This window comes from Rosa rugosa, chromosome 1, assembly GCF_958449725.1.
Source record: "Rosa rugosa chromosome 1, drRosRugo1.1, whole genome shotgun sequence".
In the NCBI taxonomy this organism is placed as follows: domain Eukaryota; kingdom Viridiplantae; phylum Streptophyta; class Magnoliopsida; order Rosales; family Rosaceae; genus Rosa; species Rosa rugosa.
Window position 1 is genome coordinate 7,954,178 of NC_084820.1, and position 13,844 is coordinate 7,968,021.

A 13,844-nucleotide genomic window follows, 5' to 3' on the forward strand; every position below is an offset into this window, starting at 1 on the left:
GTTCAGCGAGTGCAGTAGCAGAATTGGACGAGCATGAGTACAGTAGCAGGATTAGGCAATGACGAGTGCAATAGCAGAACAGGAGTACAAGTGCAGTAGCAGAACTGGACGAGTATGAGTGCAGTAGCAAGATTAGACTAGTGCAAAAAAAAAAAAAAGTAACATAAATGGATTATTCTCAAAGAAAAAAAAAAGTAACATAAAATGATTACTCTCATAAGAGAAAAAAAAAAGTAACATAAACAGATTATTCTCAGAAAAAAAAAAAAAAAAAGTAACATAAAGGGATTAGAAGTCAAAATAAATAGTTAAGGAGAAAAAAGTAAATTAACTTATGACATGTGGCAAGTGGAGAGCAGATTGTCCTTATTTGTAAGATTTAATACTTTTAAAGGGATTAGAAGTCAAAAGAAGTAGTTAAGGGTAAAAAAGTAAATAAACTCATGACATGTGGCAAGTGGAGAGCATATTGTCCTTATTTGTAAGATTTAGTTCTTATATGTTTAATTCAATCTTTAAAGGATGTACTTGTTAAGTCATCTTTTGTCAATAACTTATATGTAATTTGTTAAAGAATAATCAATTTTTGTGGTAATTTCTAAATTGTAATGATTTAACCAAATATGGCGTCAAACAAATAGGCAATACTGTAAATAAGTAGCACATCAGGGGCAATATGTTATTGGGGAAAGCGGCAATAGAAGCATGGGGGGCGTTTATTAGGTGACGCAAAGAACACGTGTTTGAAATGGCAAACGGACGGCGACTGATGACAGAAAAATAAAAACATCTCACGAAGTCGACCTGGGAAGTTGCGAAGAAAGCCAACTAACCCCAGCTAAGGCCCATATATTCCTCGTGCTTTAACTCATTAACCACCCAATTATAATATTCAAAAATTCAAAAACGTTAAAAAAATCAGTAAATATAGATAAGCCTCTTGTGTAAGTTGTAGATAAAGCCATAAAGCAGAGCCAAAGAAGAAGAAGAAGAAGAAGAAGAAAGGGTATATAGAGAGAGACATAGCGCACGAAGATCAACTCTGCTTTGTTTTGTCTTTGTCTGTTTGATTTGGGTATTTGAAATTTGGCCGCTGAGAAATGTCGAGCTCGTCGGAAACCACCGAGATGATGATGAGAATGGCGGAGAAGCCGCCCAGTTTCAGTCAGACTTGTAGCATGCTCTACCAGTTCCTCAAGGAGAAGGGTGCCAACTTGGGAGATCTGAACCTCGACATGCAGCTCCCTAATAATAATGGTCTGTGATTTCAGACAGAAACATATCCTTTTTTTTAGCTCCTGAAATTTCTGTTTTTGGGTTTCTTCTTGTCTTGGAACTGTGTTAAAAAAATTTCTGCCTTTTTTGATGGATGCAGGGAGTGGTGAGATGTTTCGCCAGAAGACCCAGCAGATGAATTTTTTTCCGGTCATGGAGAAACCGAGGAACGTGCCGGCTCCGAGGGACTTCAAATCCATGGATTTGTTCCCTCAGCAAGCTGGATTTGGGGGTCCTCTGCCCAAGATGACTGATTCTAGGTATGCCCAAATCCACTATCTTCAAATTCAAGCCAATGATAGTAGTGAATGATTCTGATCTAGTTTTTGTACATAGGCTCATTCTAGCTTGTTGATTATGTATCAGTGTGAAGAAGACGGTCCCAGGGGAGCCCCAAAAGGCCCAGATGACCATCTTCTATGGTGGGCAAGTGATAGTGTTCGATGATTTTCCAGCTGAGAAGGCAAAGGAGGTGATGCTCTTAGCAAGCAAGGAAAGCTCCAACAGCCACCACGCTGCTCATGTTTCTGCTCCGGTCAAGGCCAACACCAACCCTGCTTTTGCCTCTCATTTGGGGAAGGTTCCGATCAATTCCGGCACCGGTACCGGCACCGCCCCGGTTGCTCCGAGCTCAAATCCTTTCCCCAAGTTCGGCAATCAAGTGATTCAGCAACAGGAGACCATCAAGCCAACCCCGACTCGTCCCATCATTTCTGGTACTTTTTCGGAACTAGTCACTCTGTCTCGATATGAAGCAATGCTATGTGTAACATGTTTTGATGAATAGTATTGGTTTCTATCTCATTGCAGATATACCAATGCAAAGGAAGGCTTCACTTCAACGCTTCCTGGCAAAGAGGAAGGATAGGTAAGCTAAAACCATTCTGGCATGGCTTTGATTATTGTGGGTTGTGCTGCTGGTTTAGGTTTCGATTTTGACGCTGCCGCGGTTTTATTATGGTGTCTAATTGGTGAATTTTCTTGGCAAATTAACAGGATTAACAGCACGGCTCCATACCAAATGAGCAGCCCCGGTCCTTCAGGCCCTGCAAAGCCGGAAGCTGAAAGCAAGTCATGGTTAGGCTTGGCAGCTCAGCCAACTCAGTAATCTGAGCTCCGATTATATGATGCATACTTAGGCTTCCTATAGTTTCGATTCCTGCTATTATTATCTTTTCAATTTTGGTGGCTTTAAAAAGCCCGAAATTTGGTTATTAGTCCTGTTCTTCTTAATTTCCTTTATCAAGGCTTGCCTCAACTACTGCTCGAGCTAACTGTTGATTAAATTTCAGTTTCTGTAATTAAACTCCATATGAAATGAAGGAATTCGATCAATGATAAAAATTTATTATTCAGTTTCTTAGTGGGTGTATCATAATGTCTATGTTCAGATAAGAAAGCATAGTTCTCAGGCATGTTAAACGTTCATCTGGGGTTGTGTGGTGTTCAAAATCCTCTATCTTTCCATTCATTTCATGTGGCCCATTTTGTTCTTGTGGTGGCCATTTTATAAAGTAAAGAAAACAAAAATGGTGCAACACACATGCCTTGTGTTGTGTGACCAACATCAAGGGGGTCGGGGTTGGGGTCTGTGTCCATATGTTTGTGAAATCCATGTGCACAAAAGTTTGTTGCTAAGATGCCCTCACTTTTCTATTTTTGGTAAACAATAGATATTTCCATTTTTGGTATTCAAAATTACAACTCGAGAGATTACGGATGTTTTTTTTGTCTTAATTTACGGATACTATATAATGTATCAAAATACAAGTCGCATTAGAAATTATTCATGCATTGACCAAAACCTCAACTATTTTTTTTTTTTTTTGAATAGAAGTTGATTGTTATTCAATAATCAACAGCCAATTTGGCCATAGCTTACAAATTTACATAAGAATCCCGGTAAAAAAAAATCCGGTAAAACCTAAATAAGCTAATGCAAACTAATTAAAATCATTGGGAATCCCACATTTAAGCAAGCCTATCCAAGAGTAACAAAGCTTCGCCTCCCATGGATAAATATTCAACTAGCCCTCACTTACCAAGCACGCAATTGTGGTACAAGTAAAAGACTAGAAACGTCATAGAAGACTCATAGAAATTTAATCACCCTCGTACAAGCTTAGAACCCATTCAGAACAATTAAACAATAGATAGCTCCTTCCCTTTCGAGATGAAGTTTAAATCCTCATCAATAATATTACCGTCTTCTTTCTCCTTTGCCGGACTCCGCTTAACCCGTCCAGGAGAACGACCCCTCTTCTTTGGAGCTGGTCCCACAGAAATCGGAACCTCCACCAACTCACCAAGCTGAAATTCCCAAGGTATAATAGCCAAACTAGGCTTGAATTGCTTTTTCCGTACACCCAAAGACCCAACAACAACCAGCTTAGCAGAAGCCAACCCATCAGAAACAAGCCCAACAGCAACTAGCCCAGCAGTCCCAGCCGCATGGCCCACATTGTAACCAGGCCCAACCATATGACCAGTCAAATCAGCGGTTAACCCTAATTCAAAAGGGTTTCCCGTCGATTTTTTCGGAGTCACCGCTGCACCTTCTGCAGTAGCCCTCGACGCCATCCAACCACGACCCCCCTCGACCCAGGAGCTTCTGGCATCCACTCCAACAACCCATAGGACATCACCGGCCCCACGATCTCCGGCACAGAGACCGGTGACCGCGACGCCGAACCCAGCACTGTCCAGCTCGTCTGCACCCCTTCTGGGCCCGACACCGCCAATGGCAGCGTCTCCACCTCCATTCTACGATCACAAATACCACTTCCATGACTGAAAACACTGCACGCCGAACAGAGGCCGTGACACTTTTCATACTGCAACTCCACCAACACCGAGATCACTGGCGAAAATTAGAAGATCCACTGCGCCCAGATCCTCAGCCGAACGTCCTGCACCACACGAATCCGCTGAATCGGATCCTTCCGCTGCACCCGCCCCCTGATCAACCCGAACGAAACCTCCCAGTGCTTTGTTGATTAAAGTCAGAGCCTTCTCATTGCACATAGCAATGCGCAAACCCTTCACCGCCACCCAAACCTCAAGGAGGTGTAGCGGCGCCGCCTTAAGGGCAGAGATGCTATCGTTGTCGGCTAAGAGCAGCATTGAATTGTTCTAGAACCATGGCCCCCCAACAAGGATCTGATCCTTCACCTCCCTCTCCTTGAATTGGAAGACGAAAACATCATCTTCCTCCTGCCGGATCAACACTCTCTCCTTCAAACCCCAGACATTGGAGATCGCCGCTGAGAACGACGGGATCACCACCACCTTCTTCGACAGAAGCTGGCCACAGAAATAAAAAAACGAGTCGTGGATAGCATCCTGTCCTCCATGAAGGCTCACAATGGCCTCCTCTAATAGTGTATGAGGACCCATCGCTCTCTCCTCCGCCATCACGTCGCAGATCTCGATCAGTTGAACAGCTAGGGCAGAAAAACCCTAGCAGAGCAAACCCTAGTGTATGAGGATCCTCAACTAATGTTATCGCAACTAGATCTTTGTTGCTTTAGTGGTTTGCAAGATTGACTAATTCAATTAGTAGAATCGACACGAAACTTCTTCAAATGCCCCAAGATGCTGACGTTTTGAATCACAGATTAAAATATGCCCATTCTAGATTTCCAGCAATTCAAATCCTCATCCACATTCCATTTGCTGAAAATATTGTTTATTCAAAACGTCGAAATCTCGAAAAAACAATGACAATTCCTCCAAACCCCCAACAAGGACAATAATTTCTGCAGCTGAAACTGAGCTACAATGTTCCAACTTGACTCGAAGACTTCTCATACTATTCCCTTGAATAATGAGTTTCTGCAGATCAGTTTGCCTTGTTTATAATATCTCTGGAGGACTTGGACTTGTTTAAGCTAAATGCACGCGGATTCAAACGTGAACAAGGAAAATTGCCCCTGAAAAATTTTCTTTGCTTTTGTTAGAAGATAAGTATGCAGCATCTGAAATTAACTAATCGAATTTATGTAATGGCAGACATATACTTTGATGAGTTTGATATTATAAGCATGGAAACGTTTTGGTGGATATTGGCAAGCATTCAGAATCTTATATAATAAAGTTTGATATGGTTTTCAAATTGTCACGTTGTTCACGTCTGTGATGGCTTGCATTATTATTTGGGAATTCTTCAGCAAGAAAATAAAGGAGACATGCACCTAATATGAGTGAGCATGAAAAGTTTTTGCCATTGGAGATGTTTTAATCGATTGGCCATCACATGCTATGTTGATGGTGGTAGGCAAGTAGGGTCGGTTTTCTTTTTGACCCCATATTTATTCTTTTTGATGGTGATTTTATTGTGTGCAATGCATGTAAGCGTAATTTTTACATATATTGGTGGGTGAAACTACTCGTTCAACTATTTTCACTTCAATATCAAAACTCAGTTTGTGAATTGTCATTTAAGGATCATCGACAAAACATAAATAAAGTAATAAACAACTAAATTATATATTTTTGATATGATAAACGATGGAACAGTTTAAGTGAGCATAACTAAATTGTTGTATCAAAACCAGGGACGTAGCCAGAAATTCTCGGAGGGTTGGGCTAATTTTAGCCATACAAAAGTTTTGCGAAGATTTTTTTTTTTTTGAGGTTTTCGGCGATCCGTCATTTTATTCAATAACTATAATATATATACATACATTTCAATATCACAATTAACAATTGACAAGCAAGATGGAAATCAGTAATGCAAATATGTAATTATGCAAAATTAAATGGCCTAAGCTTAGATATTCTCTCATTAAATGCTTAACCAAAATGAAATGAGTAATGCAAATTAAATGGCCACTAAGCTTAAGGACAAACACGGACCTCACGGACAAACAATTATCAAACATCATCAACAACCGATCTCACGGACAAACACCAAATATCATTGTAGATGGACAACCCATTCCCAATTATCAAATATTGTCAGCAATGACAATCAATTATCAAATATCATCAACAACCCATAAACCATTCCCACTGGCCACTACAAATCTTAGATTCTCAGATCAACCAAACCCATCAACATTCAACAACTCATTCCCACTACAAATCTCAGATTCTCAGATCAACCAAACTCATCAACAACCTATTCCCAGTTTCCTACTACAAATCCCAGATTCTCATATCAAACAAAAGTCCAAAACATGGGTAATCAGTTTACCTGGAATTATGGGATTGAAGGAGTCGTAGACTCGTAGTAGAGGTGGCTCGGTGGCAAAGGAGGTGCTCAGGCGTGGTCGCGTGGAGCGGTGGAAGTGGCTCTGCGGACTGCCGGGACTCGCAGCTGGAAGGCGCAAGCAAAATCGGGACAGCGGGAGATGGGGAGAGTCTGAGAGTCGGGAGTGTCAACATGCAGCAGCAAATCATTAGTGTGTGTGTATATATATATATATATATATATATATATATATATATATATATAGAGAGAGAGAGAGAGAGAGAGAGAGAGAGAGAGAGAGAGAGAGAGAGAGAGAGAGAGAGAGAGAGAGAGAGAGAGAGAGAGAGAGAGAGAGAGAGAGAGAATTTCAGCTACCGTCCCCAAACTATGCTGCCAAGGCCAATTTGATACCCGAATTCTCAAAAGTATCAATGTGATACCCAAAGTCGTATTTTAACATCAACGTGATACTTCCGTAAAAAAATTCTAACGGCTCCGTTTGTTTGCTGACGTGGCAAGCACGTGGCCCCCCAAAAAAAGTGCAATGACCAATTTACCCTTTTTTTTTGTTAATTCATTTTTTTTCTTTTCATTTCTTTTTTTTCTTCTTCTTCTCTGGGATCGATCGCTCTCTTTCTCTCTCTTCCTTTCCCAATCTACTCATCTCTCCTTTCTATCACAAAAAGGCAGATCGAACCAGAAGCACCTACGGTGCATGAAAGTGGATTCCGATGGCGAAGCGAACCAACCACCTCTGCACCAATCCCAATTCCGATCCGAACCAACCACCCCAAGATGACGATTCCCTCATAACCCAAGTCCTCCGACCCAATGAGAAAGACTGGAACTTTGACCAACTCCACACCCTCCTCTTCCCCAACTCAACCTCTCCTTCTCCTCACTCCCTTTTCCTCATCACTCGCCGCCTCGACGCTCCCTCCAAAGCCCTCAAATTCTTCAATTACGTCTCCGAAAACGTGGCCGGAACCCCTCGAGGATCCAAGGCTTTGCTCTCCTCCGCATTCCAGGCCCTTCTGGAGCTCACATTGCGGGAGCCCACCTCGAAAAAGAAGCTCTTTGAGCTTTACAAGATGGCCAAGGACCGGAATGTCCCGCTGAATCTCAAGGCCGCAGGTCTGATTGTTCTGTCCATGGGCGCGGCTGGGATGGAGGACGAGGCTCTCACAGTGTTTAACGAGCTTCATTTGGGGTTGAAAACTACTCATATTCGCAATGTGGTGATTGGGATGTTACTGAAGATTGGGCGAGTAGATGATGCACTGAAGGTGCTCGACGAAATGCTTCACCCAGGGCCAGAAGCGAAGTTTCGGGTACCGGCGATGTTGTGATCGGCTCATTATTGAGGAGAGAGCAGATAGGGAGGAGTGTCAGTGAGGAAGAAATTGTGGAGTTGGTGTCGAAATTTGGTAAGCATGGTGTGTTTCCTAATAACACAATACTTACGAAATTGGTCACTGTTTTGTGTAGGAATAGGAAGGTTGGTATTGCTTGGGATGTTTTACATGATGTCATGAAGATGGGTGGTGCTGTAGAAGCTTCTTCGTGCAATGCGCTTTTGACAGCTTTGGGAAGAGGTAATGATTTTAAGAGGATGAGTGAGCTTATGGCGAAGATGGAAGAGATGGGCATTAAGCCCGATGTTATAACTTTTGGTATTCTTATTAATCTGTTATGCAAGTCTAGGAGAATAGATGCTACCTTGGAGGTTTTTGAAAAGATGAGTGGAGGGGTAAAGGGGGTTTCCGCTGAACCAGATGTGATCGTCTATAACACTCTGATTGATGGACTTTGCAAAGTGGGAAGGCAGGAAGAAGGATTGCGTTTGTGGATTCCGATCTGCCTTTTTGTGATAGAAAGGAGAGATGAGTAGATTGGGAAAGGAAGAGAGAGAGAGAGAGAGCGATCGATCCCAGAAGAAGAAGAAGAAGAAGAAGAAAAAGAAAAAGAAATGAAAAGAAAAAAAAATGAATTAAAAAAAAAAGGGTAAATTGGTTATTGCACTTTTTTTGGGGGGCCACGTGCTTGCCACGTCAGCAAACAAACTGAGCCATTAGAATTTTTTGACGGAAGTATCACGTTGATGTTAAAATACGACTTTGGGTATCACATTGATACTTTTGAGAGTTCAGGTATCAAATTGGCCTTGGCAGCATAGTTTGGGGACGGTAGCTGAAGTTTTCTCATATATATATATATATATATTTTATTTGGGCTATACCCCTACTTAACAGATTTTGACCCAAATTTTTCCTTGGGCTGTAGCCCAAGTAGCCTTAGTCTTGGTTACGTCCTGATTATGATTATTACTATGATGATGGTTGAATAGTAATTTAAAAGATAAATAGTTTATTATTACCAAAAGTAGTATATTTGTTTAATATACATTTCGAATCATCGTTTTCTTGTAGTTGATGATGGTTGGTTGAATAGTAGTTCAAAAGATACAAGGTTTAGATCGTAAAAGTGTAAGATAAATCTGTTCTTTATTATTACTAAAAGTAGTATATTTGTTTAATAAACATTTCTAACAATCGTTTTCCTGCAGTTGATGATGGTTGAAGAGTAATTTAAAAGATACACAGTTTAGATCGTAAAAATGTAAGATGCATATGTTCTTCACAAATTAGAGATATGTGAGTGTTTTCTAGCTCATACGTATAACCTTAGCCCAAGGATTAGTTGGGTGATATGGGTTTGCATGGCTTTTGTTTGGGCTTTTGCTCATGAAGCAAAGCTGAATGAATCAATTTGCTTCTTGAGAGGACGGACAGCTAAGTAAATTGCTTAATTGAAGTAGACAAGGGTAGGAAGGCACTTTAGCCCGATAACTTCTAAAAAGGCCTAATGTAATTGAGTTTAGGGTTTAGGGACTGCCATTCGTTACTTCCCCGTGTATTATCAGAACACACACATGTGAAGGTAAGAGAGTTACCTCATTCACGTCGAATTCAAATTGATAATGAGGATTTTCGTTCTAGATAAGTAAACACGTGTTACCTCTGGATCCGGAATTTGGATTGGTTTTGTTTTGGGCTTTGGCCCATTTCATAGGAGACCCCAAAAGAAATTAATTGTGAAAGATAAAAATTGAGGAGATATATATTATTATTATTATTATGGCTTAATTAATACTGATAAATAAAAGACAGAGACTTCCATCTCGCACTCTCATCTCTCTCCAATTTCAATTGCCCTCTTTTGCTTTTCCCTTCCCTTCTTTCCCTCCTCTTCGCGAGGTTTTTTTTTTTCTTTTTTTCTTTTTTTTTGTTTTCTTTTTATTTTCTCTCCTCGTCTTCTTCTTCTCCTCCTCCTTCCTATTCCCCGAAACCCTAACCTGAAATCGCCGATCAATTCCGTACGAATTCCGACTTGTTGTTGGGCGGAAGAGGATGCAACAGCAGCAGCAGAGGCTTAAACAACAACAGCAGCAGCAGCAGCAAGCCATGATGCAGCAGTCGCTTTACCAGCACCCTGCTCTCTTAGCCCCGCCTCAGGTAGGCTCATATCCTTTGTAATTCTGCAGATTTGTAATTTTTATATGTCTATCGGAAATTGTGTGCAGAGGTATATGGGAAATTATTCTACCACTTAGTATGTGATTTGACAAAAGGGATATTTTAGGCATGGAAAGTGTTAATGTGCGTAATTAACAGAAGGGACGATTAACAATCATACACTTTGAAGCTTAATTCGATACTTATTAATTTACGTTTTCGTACATAGAGAATACAGATGTGTTTGAGAAAAAAAAAACATAGATGTGAGTAATTCATTGGAGGATGTGGTTTGGGCTCTTTGTGGGATGGATGGGTATATTCTAAGTTTGTTGGGATATTTTCTAATTTATTGTTTGATTATGCATCTCTCCAAAGTGGTTGGTGTGAGGAGTGTAAATTTATTACCTTAGGTTTTTTTCTTTCCTTTTTTTTTTTTTTTTTACATTTTTATTTTGCAGATAGAGCCTATCTTGAGTGGAAATCTGCCTCCTGGGTTTGATTCAAGTACATGCCGCAGTGTGTGAGTGTTATATAGATTTTTCTTTTTCTTTTTGGGTTTATAATTACATATAGGGTTATTTAGTTTGTTTTCATGCCTGAAACATTTATTTTGTAACAATAATGCACAATAATGCTGTTTTGCTGATAATAGTCATATGCATACACGCTAGCTGCACACTTAGCTTTTCTGCTACATGTATGTACCATGTATAAACGTTACATATATGTACATGTCTGTGTGTCTGTGAATCTAATGAGTCCTTGCATATCTGTTGCATTTATCTGTTAGGTAGGCTGCATTAAGTGTTGCTATAAAATTATCTGATATAATTTTTTTAATTTCTTGGGAAATGCAGGTATGTTGGAAATATTCATCCCCAGGTTACTGATACCCTTCTTCAAGAAGTTTTTGCCAGTACTGGCCCACTTGAGGGATGCAAGCTCATAAGGAAAGATAAGGTGGGATGTTTTGTTGTACCCTATTTCATATGTTTTTAAGGGTTGGGGATGTTAATATAATACTATAGGATTTGAGAAATTCCATTTGTTTGGTTTTATTTCAGGATTATATTGTGGCTTCATATGTATAATATATGAGTTCAGAAACTTTTAGATTTGAGAGAGCTTTTTAGTTTCTCTTTTGGAAACCTGCTAACTTCTCATCTCCAATGTCTTCTATATGCAGTCATCCTATGGATTTGTTGATTACTATGATCGCCGATCAGCTGCCCTTGCTATTGTTTCTCTCAACGGCAGGCATCTGTAAGTAGAAATCTCAACAGAATCACGATCAACCATTTTTTAGTATTATTCTTTGTCTCAGTTTGTTGTTTGTTCAGGTTTGGACAGCCAATTAAAGTTAATTGGGCCTATCAAAGTAGTCAGAGGGAGGATACTTCAGGTTTATATATGCTTCAGAGTGTTTAAATGATGTTTTGGTTTTTCAACTCTTCATAATCTTAATTGCTCGTGCTATCTCATGTTGTGATGCAGGTCATTTTAATATTTTTGTTGGTGATCTTAGCGCTGAGGTTACCGATGCTACATTGTTTGCATGCTTTTCTGTTTACCCCAGTTGTTCGTAAGCTCCATTTCCTTATTTTCTATAACTCTGTTGACTTTTGATTTTCTGGGATATTTGTATTGGATTCTAGAAGTATACTGTTTGAAAGCACATTCAGACTTGAGAATAACTTGACCGGACTGATATCTGGTATTCTGGTTACAGAGATGCAAGGGTTATGTGGGATCCAAAAAGTGGGCGCTCAAGGGGCTTTGGGTTTGTTTCATTCCGGAATCAGCAGGTACTGGAATTGTTTTAGTTAACATTTCCTTTTTATCTTATGTAGTTATGTTTTCCTTTCTCTTTTATACGCTGAATGTGTTGCTGTTTTCTATTTTTGGCTTCAGGATGCCCAAAGTGCCATAAATGACTTAAATGGTAAGACAAAGAACATTCCTTTGATGAAATTTGTTTGCTTTTTAATTAAGGAGTGGTTTTGATTCTTCATAGCTGTTGCAGTTGGTTTCTAGCCTCTCTAACTATTAAGTTGATATTTCAGGAAAGTGGCTTGCAAGTAGACAAATTCGGTGCAACTGGGCTACAAAAGGTGCTGCTTCAAATGATGATAAACAGAGTTCTGATTCTAAAAGTGTGGTAGAGCTGACAAATGGAACATCAGGTTTGTCTTTCTGTTAATGTTACAGATCTTTGTTGTTTCCTTTGCAGCTGTGAATTTGAATTTGTTTTTGTCTGCGTTGTTTATTTCTTCTTTCATTAGGGGGTTTTCTTTTTATGTGACTGGTGTTGGGTTGTGTACCAAATCTTTCCTTTACGAGGTCATGTTTTTAGGTGTTGAATTATCTGTTGATCCTTGAATTTGAATTTTCATTTTGAGCCTTGTGTCTCCTGTAAATGCCCAAATTGTTGAATCAGAAATTATCTTGTATTGCAATTGGAAATTGACTGTTGATTCTTGAGATATGATCATTACTACTTTTCTTTCTTTATCCTGCTTTGTATTAATCATGGTTTTTGCCCCTTGCAGAAGATGGTCAGGAGAAGCCTAATGAAGATGCTCCAGAGAACAATCCTCAGTATACCACAGTTTATGTTGGCAATCTGGCTCCTGAGGCAAGGCTCTGTTATTTTAACTCTTAGTATTACATTTTTGGTGCTTTGTCAACCTAACTGTTAGGTGGTTATCAAGTTTCACCAACTATTTTATCCTTGTCTGTGGGTATATATAAGATTAGGATAGTTGAGTTGGTTTGATATTAGAACAGATAAAAATTTTCATCCACATAAGGTCAAAATTGTTGGATTAAAATTGCTGTTAACATGCGCAAAGAAAGTTCATAGAAAACAACTTCTTTGAAAAACTAATGTCAGCTCCTTACACTAGTAGTTTATCGTGTCTAAGAGGTATCGATCAGTCAACCTTTATGTATTGTCCCATTGTTTGATGTAATGCCCTAAGTTGTTTTGGGAGGCAAAGAAGTAAGATGCTGTGGATTTAGTTTAGGAAGAAAGGCTATCGTATGGTTGTCTGCTGCTGTCCTTTGAGTATAGAGATAATCAGCTGAGTTGAGTTTGGGTCAGATTCTCGTACTGTCAATTCATTTTTTTGTCATGTGGATTTGGGGTTGCTGTATGTCCTGTCATCTGTTGTAATAATGTTTTTGCACTGCAATCGTTTTATTTGGTTATTCAGCCTAGTGCACTGATAAAACTGCATGTAAACCACTTCCATTTGGTCATATGTGGTTGATGGAATGTATTCTAAATCTAATGTGAAATTAATCTGCAGGTTACTCAAGCTGAACTCCATCGTCATTTCCATGCCCTTGGTGCTGGAACTATAGAAGATGTTAGGGTGCAACGAGATAAAGGTTTTGGGTTTGTGAGATACAGTACACATTCTGAAGCAGCCGCAGCTATCCAGATGGGGAATGCTAGGTTTCTCTGTGGAAAACCAATAAAGGTACATTCTTGTTGGGAGATCTTGATAGCAGTAATATCTTGGTTCTTTTGGAGATGACTTTTAGTTATAATACATGCACACATAGATGCCTAGGTGCGTTATGATTATCATGAAATGGTCATTGGCTTCACCATCCAATATTTTTTTCTTTTCCATGACAGTGTTCATGGGGTAGCAAGCCTACTCCACCAGGAACCACCTCCAGCCCTCTTGCTCCACCAGCTGCAGCTTATATGCCAGGTTTTTCAGCCACTGACCTTGCGGCATATGAACGACAAATGGCATATAGTAAAATGGGTGGTCCACAAGCCCTCATGCTTCCCCAGGGTCAGCATGGTATGAAGGCACCCATGGGAATGGGTGCTGGAACTA

General features: G+C 39.9%; 3 protein-coding genes across 3 annotated transcripts; all 3 read left to right on the forward strand.

The window, feature by feature from the left end:
- Positions 1-885: 885 nt before the first annotated feature.
- Positions 886-2,635, forward strand: LOC133714312 (protein TIFY 10A). Its single transcript, XM_062140407.1, has 5 exons — positions 886-1,257; positions 1,376-1,535; positions 1,642-1,991; positions 2,086-2,143; positions 2,272-2,635. Exons 1-5 carry the CDS (start codon positions 1,101-1,103, stop codon positions 2,381-2,383), a joined length of 837 nt encoding a protein of 278 aa, XP_061996391.1. The 5' UTR covers positions 886-1,100; the 3' UTR covers positions 2,384-2,635.
- A 4,565-nt stretch (positions 2,636-7,200) lies between these two features.
- Positions 7,201-8,360, forward strand: LOC133736743 (pentatricopeptide repeat-containing protein At3g61520, mitochondrial-like). Its single transcript, XM_062164369.1, has 2 exons — positions 7,201-7,814; positions 7,958-8,360. The coding sequence occupies exons 1-2, from the start codon at positions 7,201-7,203 to the stop codon at positions 8,358-8,360; spliced, it is 1,017 nt and encodes a 338-aa protein (XP_062020353.1).
- A 1,289-nt stretch (positions 8,361-9,649) lies between these two features.
- On the forward strand, positions 9,650-13,843 carry LOC133736830 (oligouridylate-binding protein 1-like; the record flags this gene model as incomplete). The annotated part of the gene is made up of 12 exons (XM_062164458.1): positions 9,650-9,984; positions 10,446-10,507; positions 10,845-10,947; positions 11,174-11,250; positions 11,328-11,389; positions 11,482-11,569; positions 11,717-11,792; positions 11,899-11,929; positions 12,051-12,170; positions 12,537-12,622; positions 13,299-13,472; positions 13,634-13,843. Coding segments are annotated over exons 1-12 (1,194 nt in total), but the record flags the coding sequence as incomplete, so codon positions are not given.
- Position 13,844: the final 1 nt, after the last annotated feature.

Excerpts from the sequence above, each read along its gene's own strand:
- LOC133714312 (XM_062140407.1), top strand. The coding sequence starts at position 1,101 with ATGTCGAGCTCGTCGGAAACCACCGAGATGATGATGAGAATGGCGGAG. Across the intron at positions 1,258-1,375 it reads GCAGCTCCCTAATAATAATG|GGAGTGGTGAGATGTTTCGC; the intron begins GTCTGTGATTTC and ends TGATGGATGCAG. Across the intron at positions 1,536-1,641 it reads CCCAAGATGACTGATTCTAG|TGTGAAGAAGACGGTCCCAG; the intron begins GTATGCCCAAAT and ends ATTATGTATCAG.
- LOC133736743 (XM_062164369.1), top strand. The coding sequence starts at position 7,201 with ATGGCGAAGCGAACCAACCACCTCTGCACCAATCCCAATTCCGATCCG. Across the intron at positions 7,815-7,957 it reads TTTCGGGTACCGGCGATGTT|GAATAGGAAGGTTGGTATTG; the intron begins GTGATCGGCTCA and ends TGTTTTGTGTAG.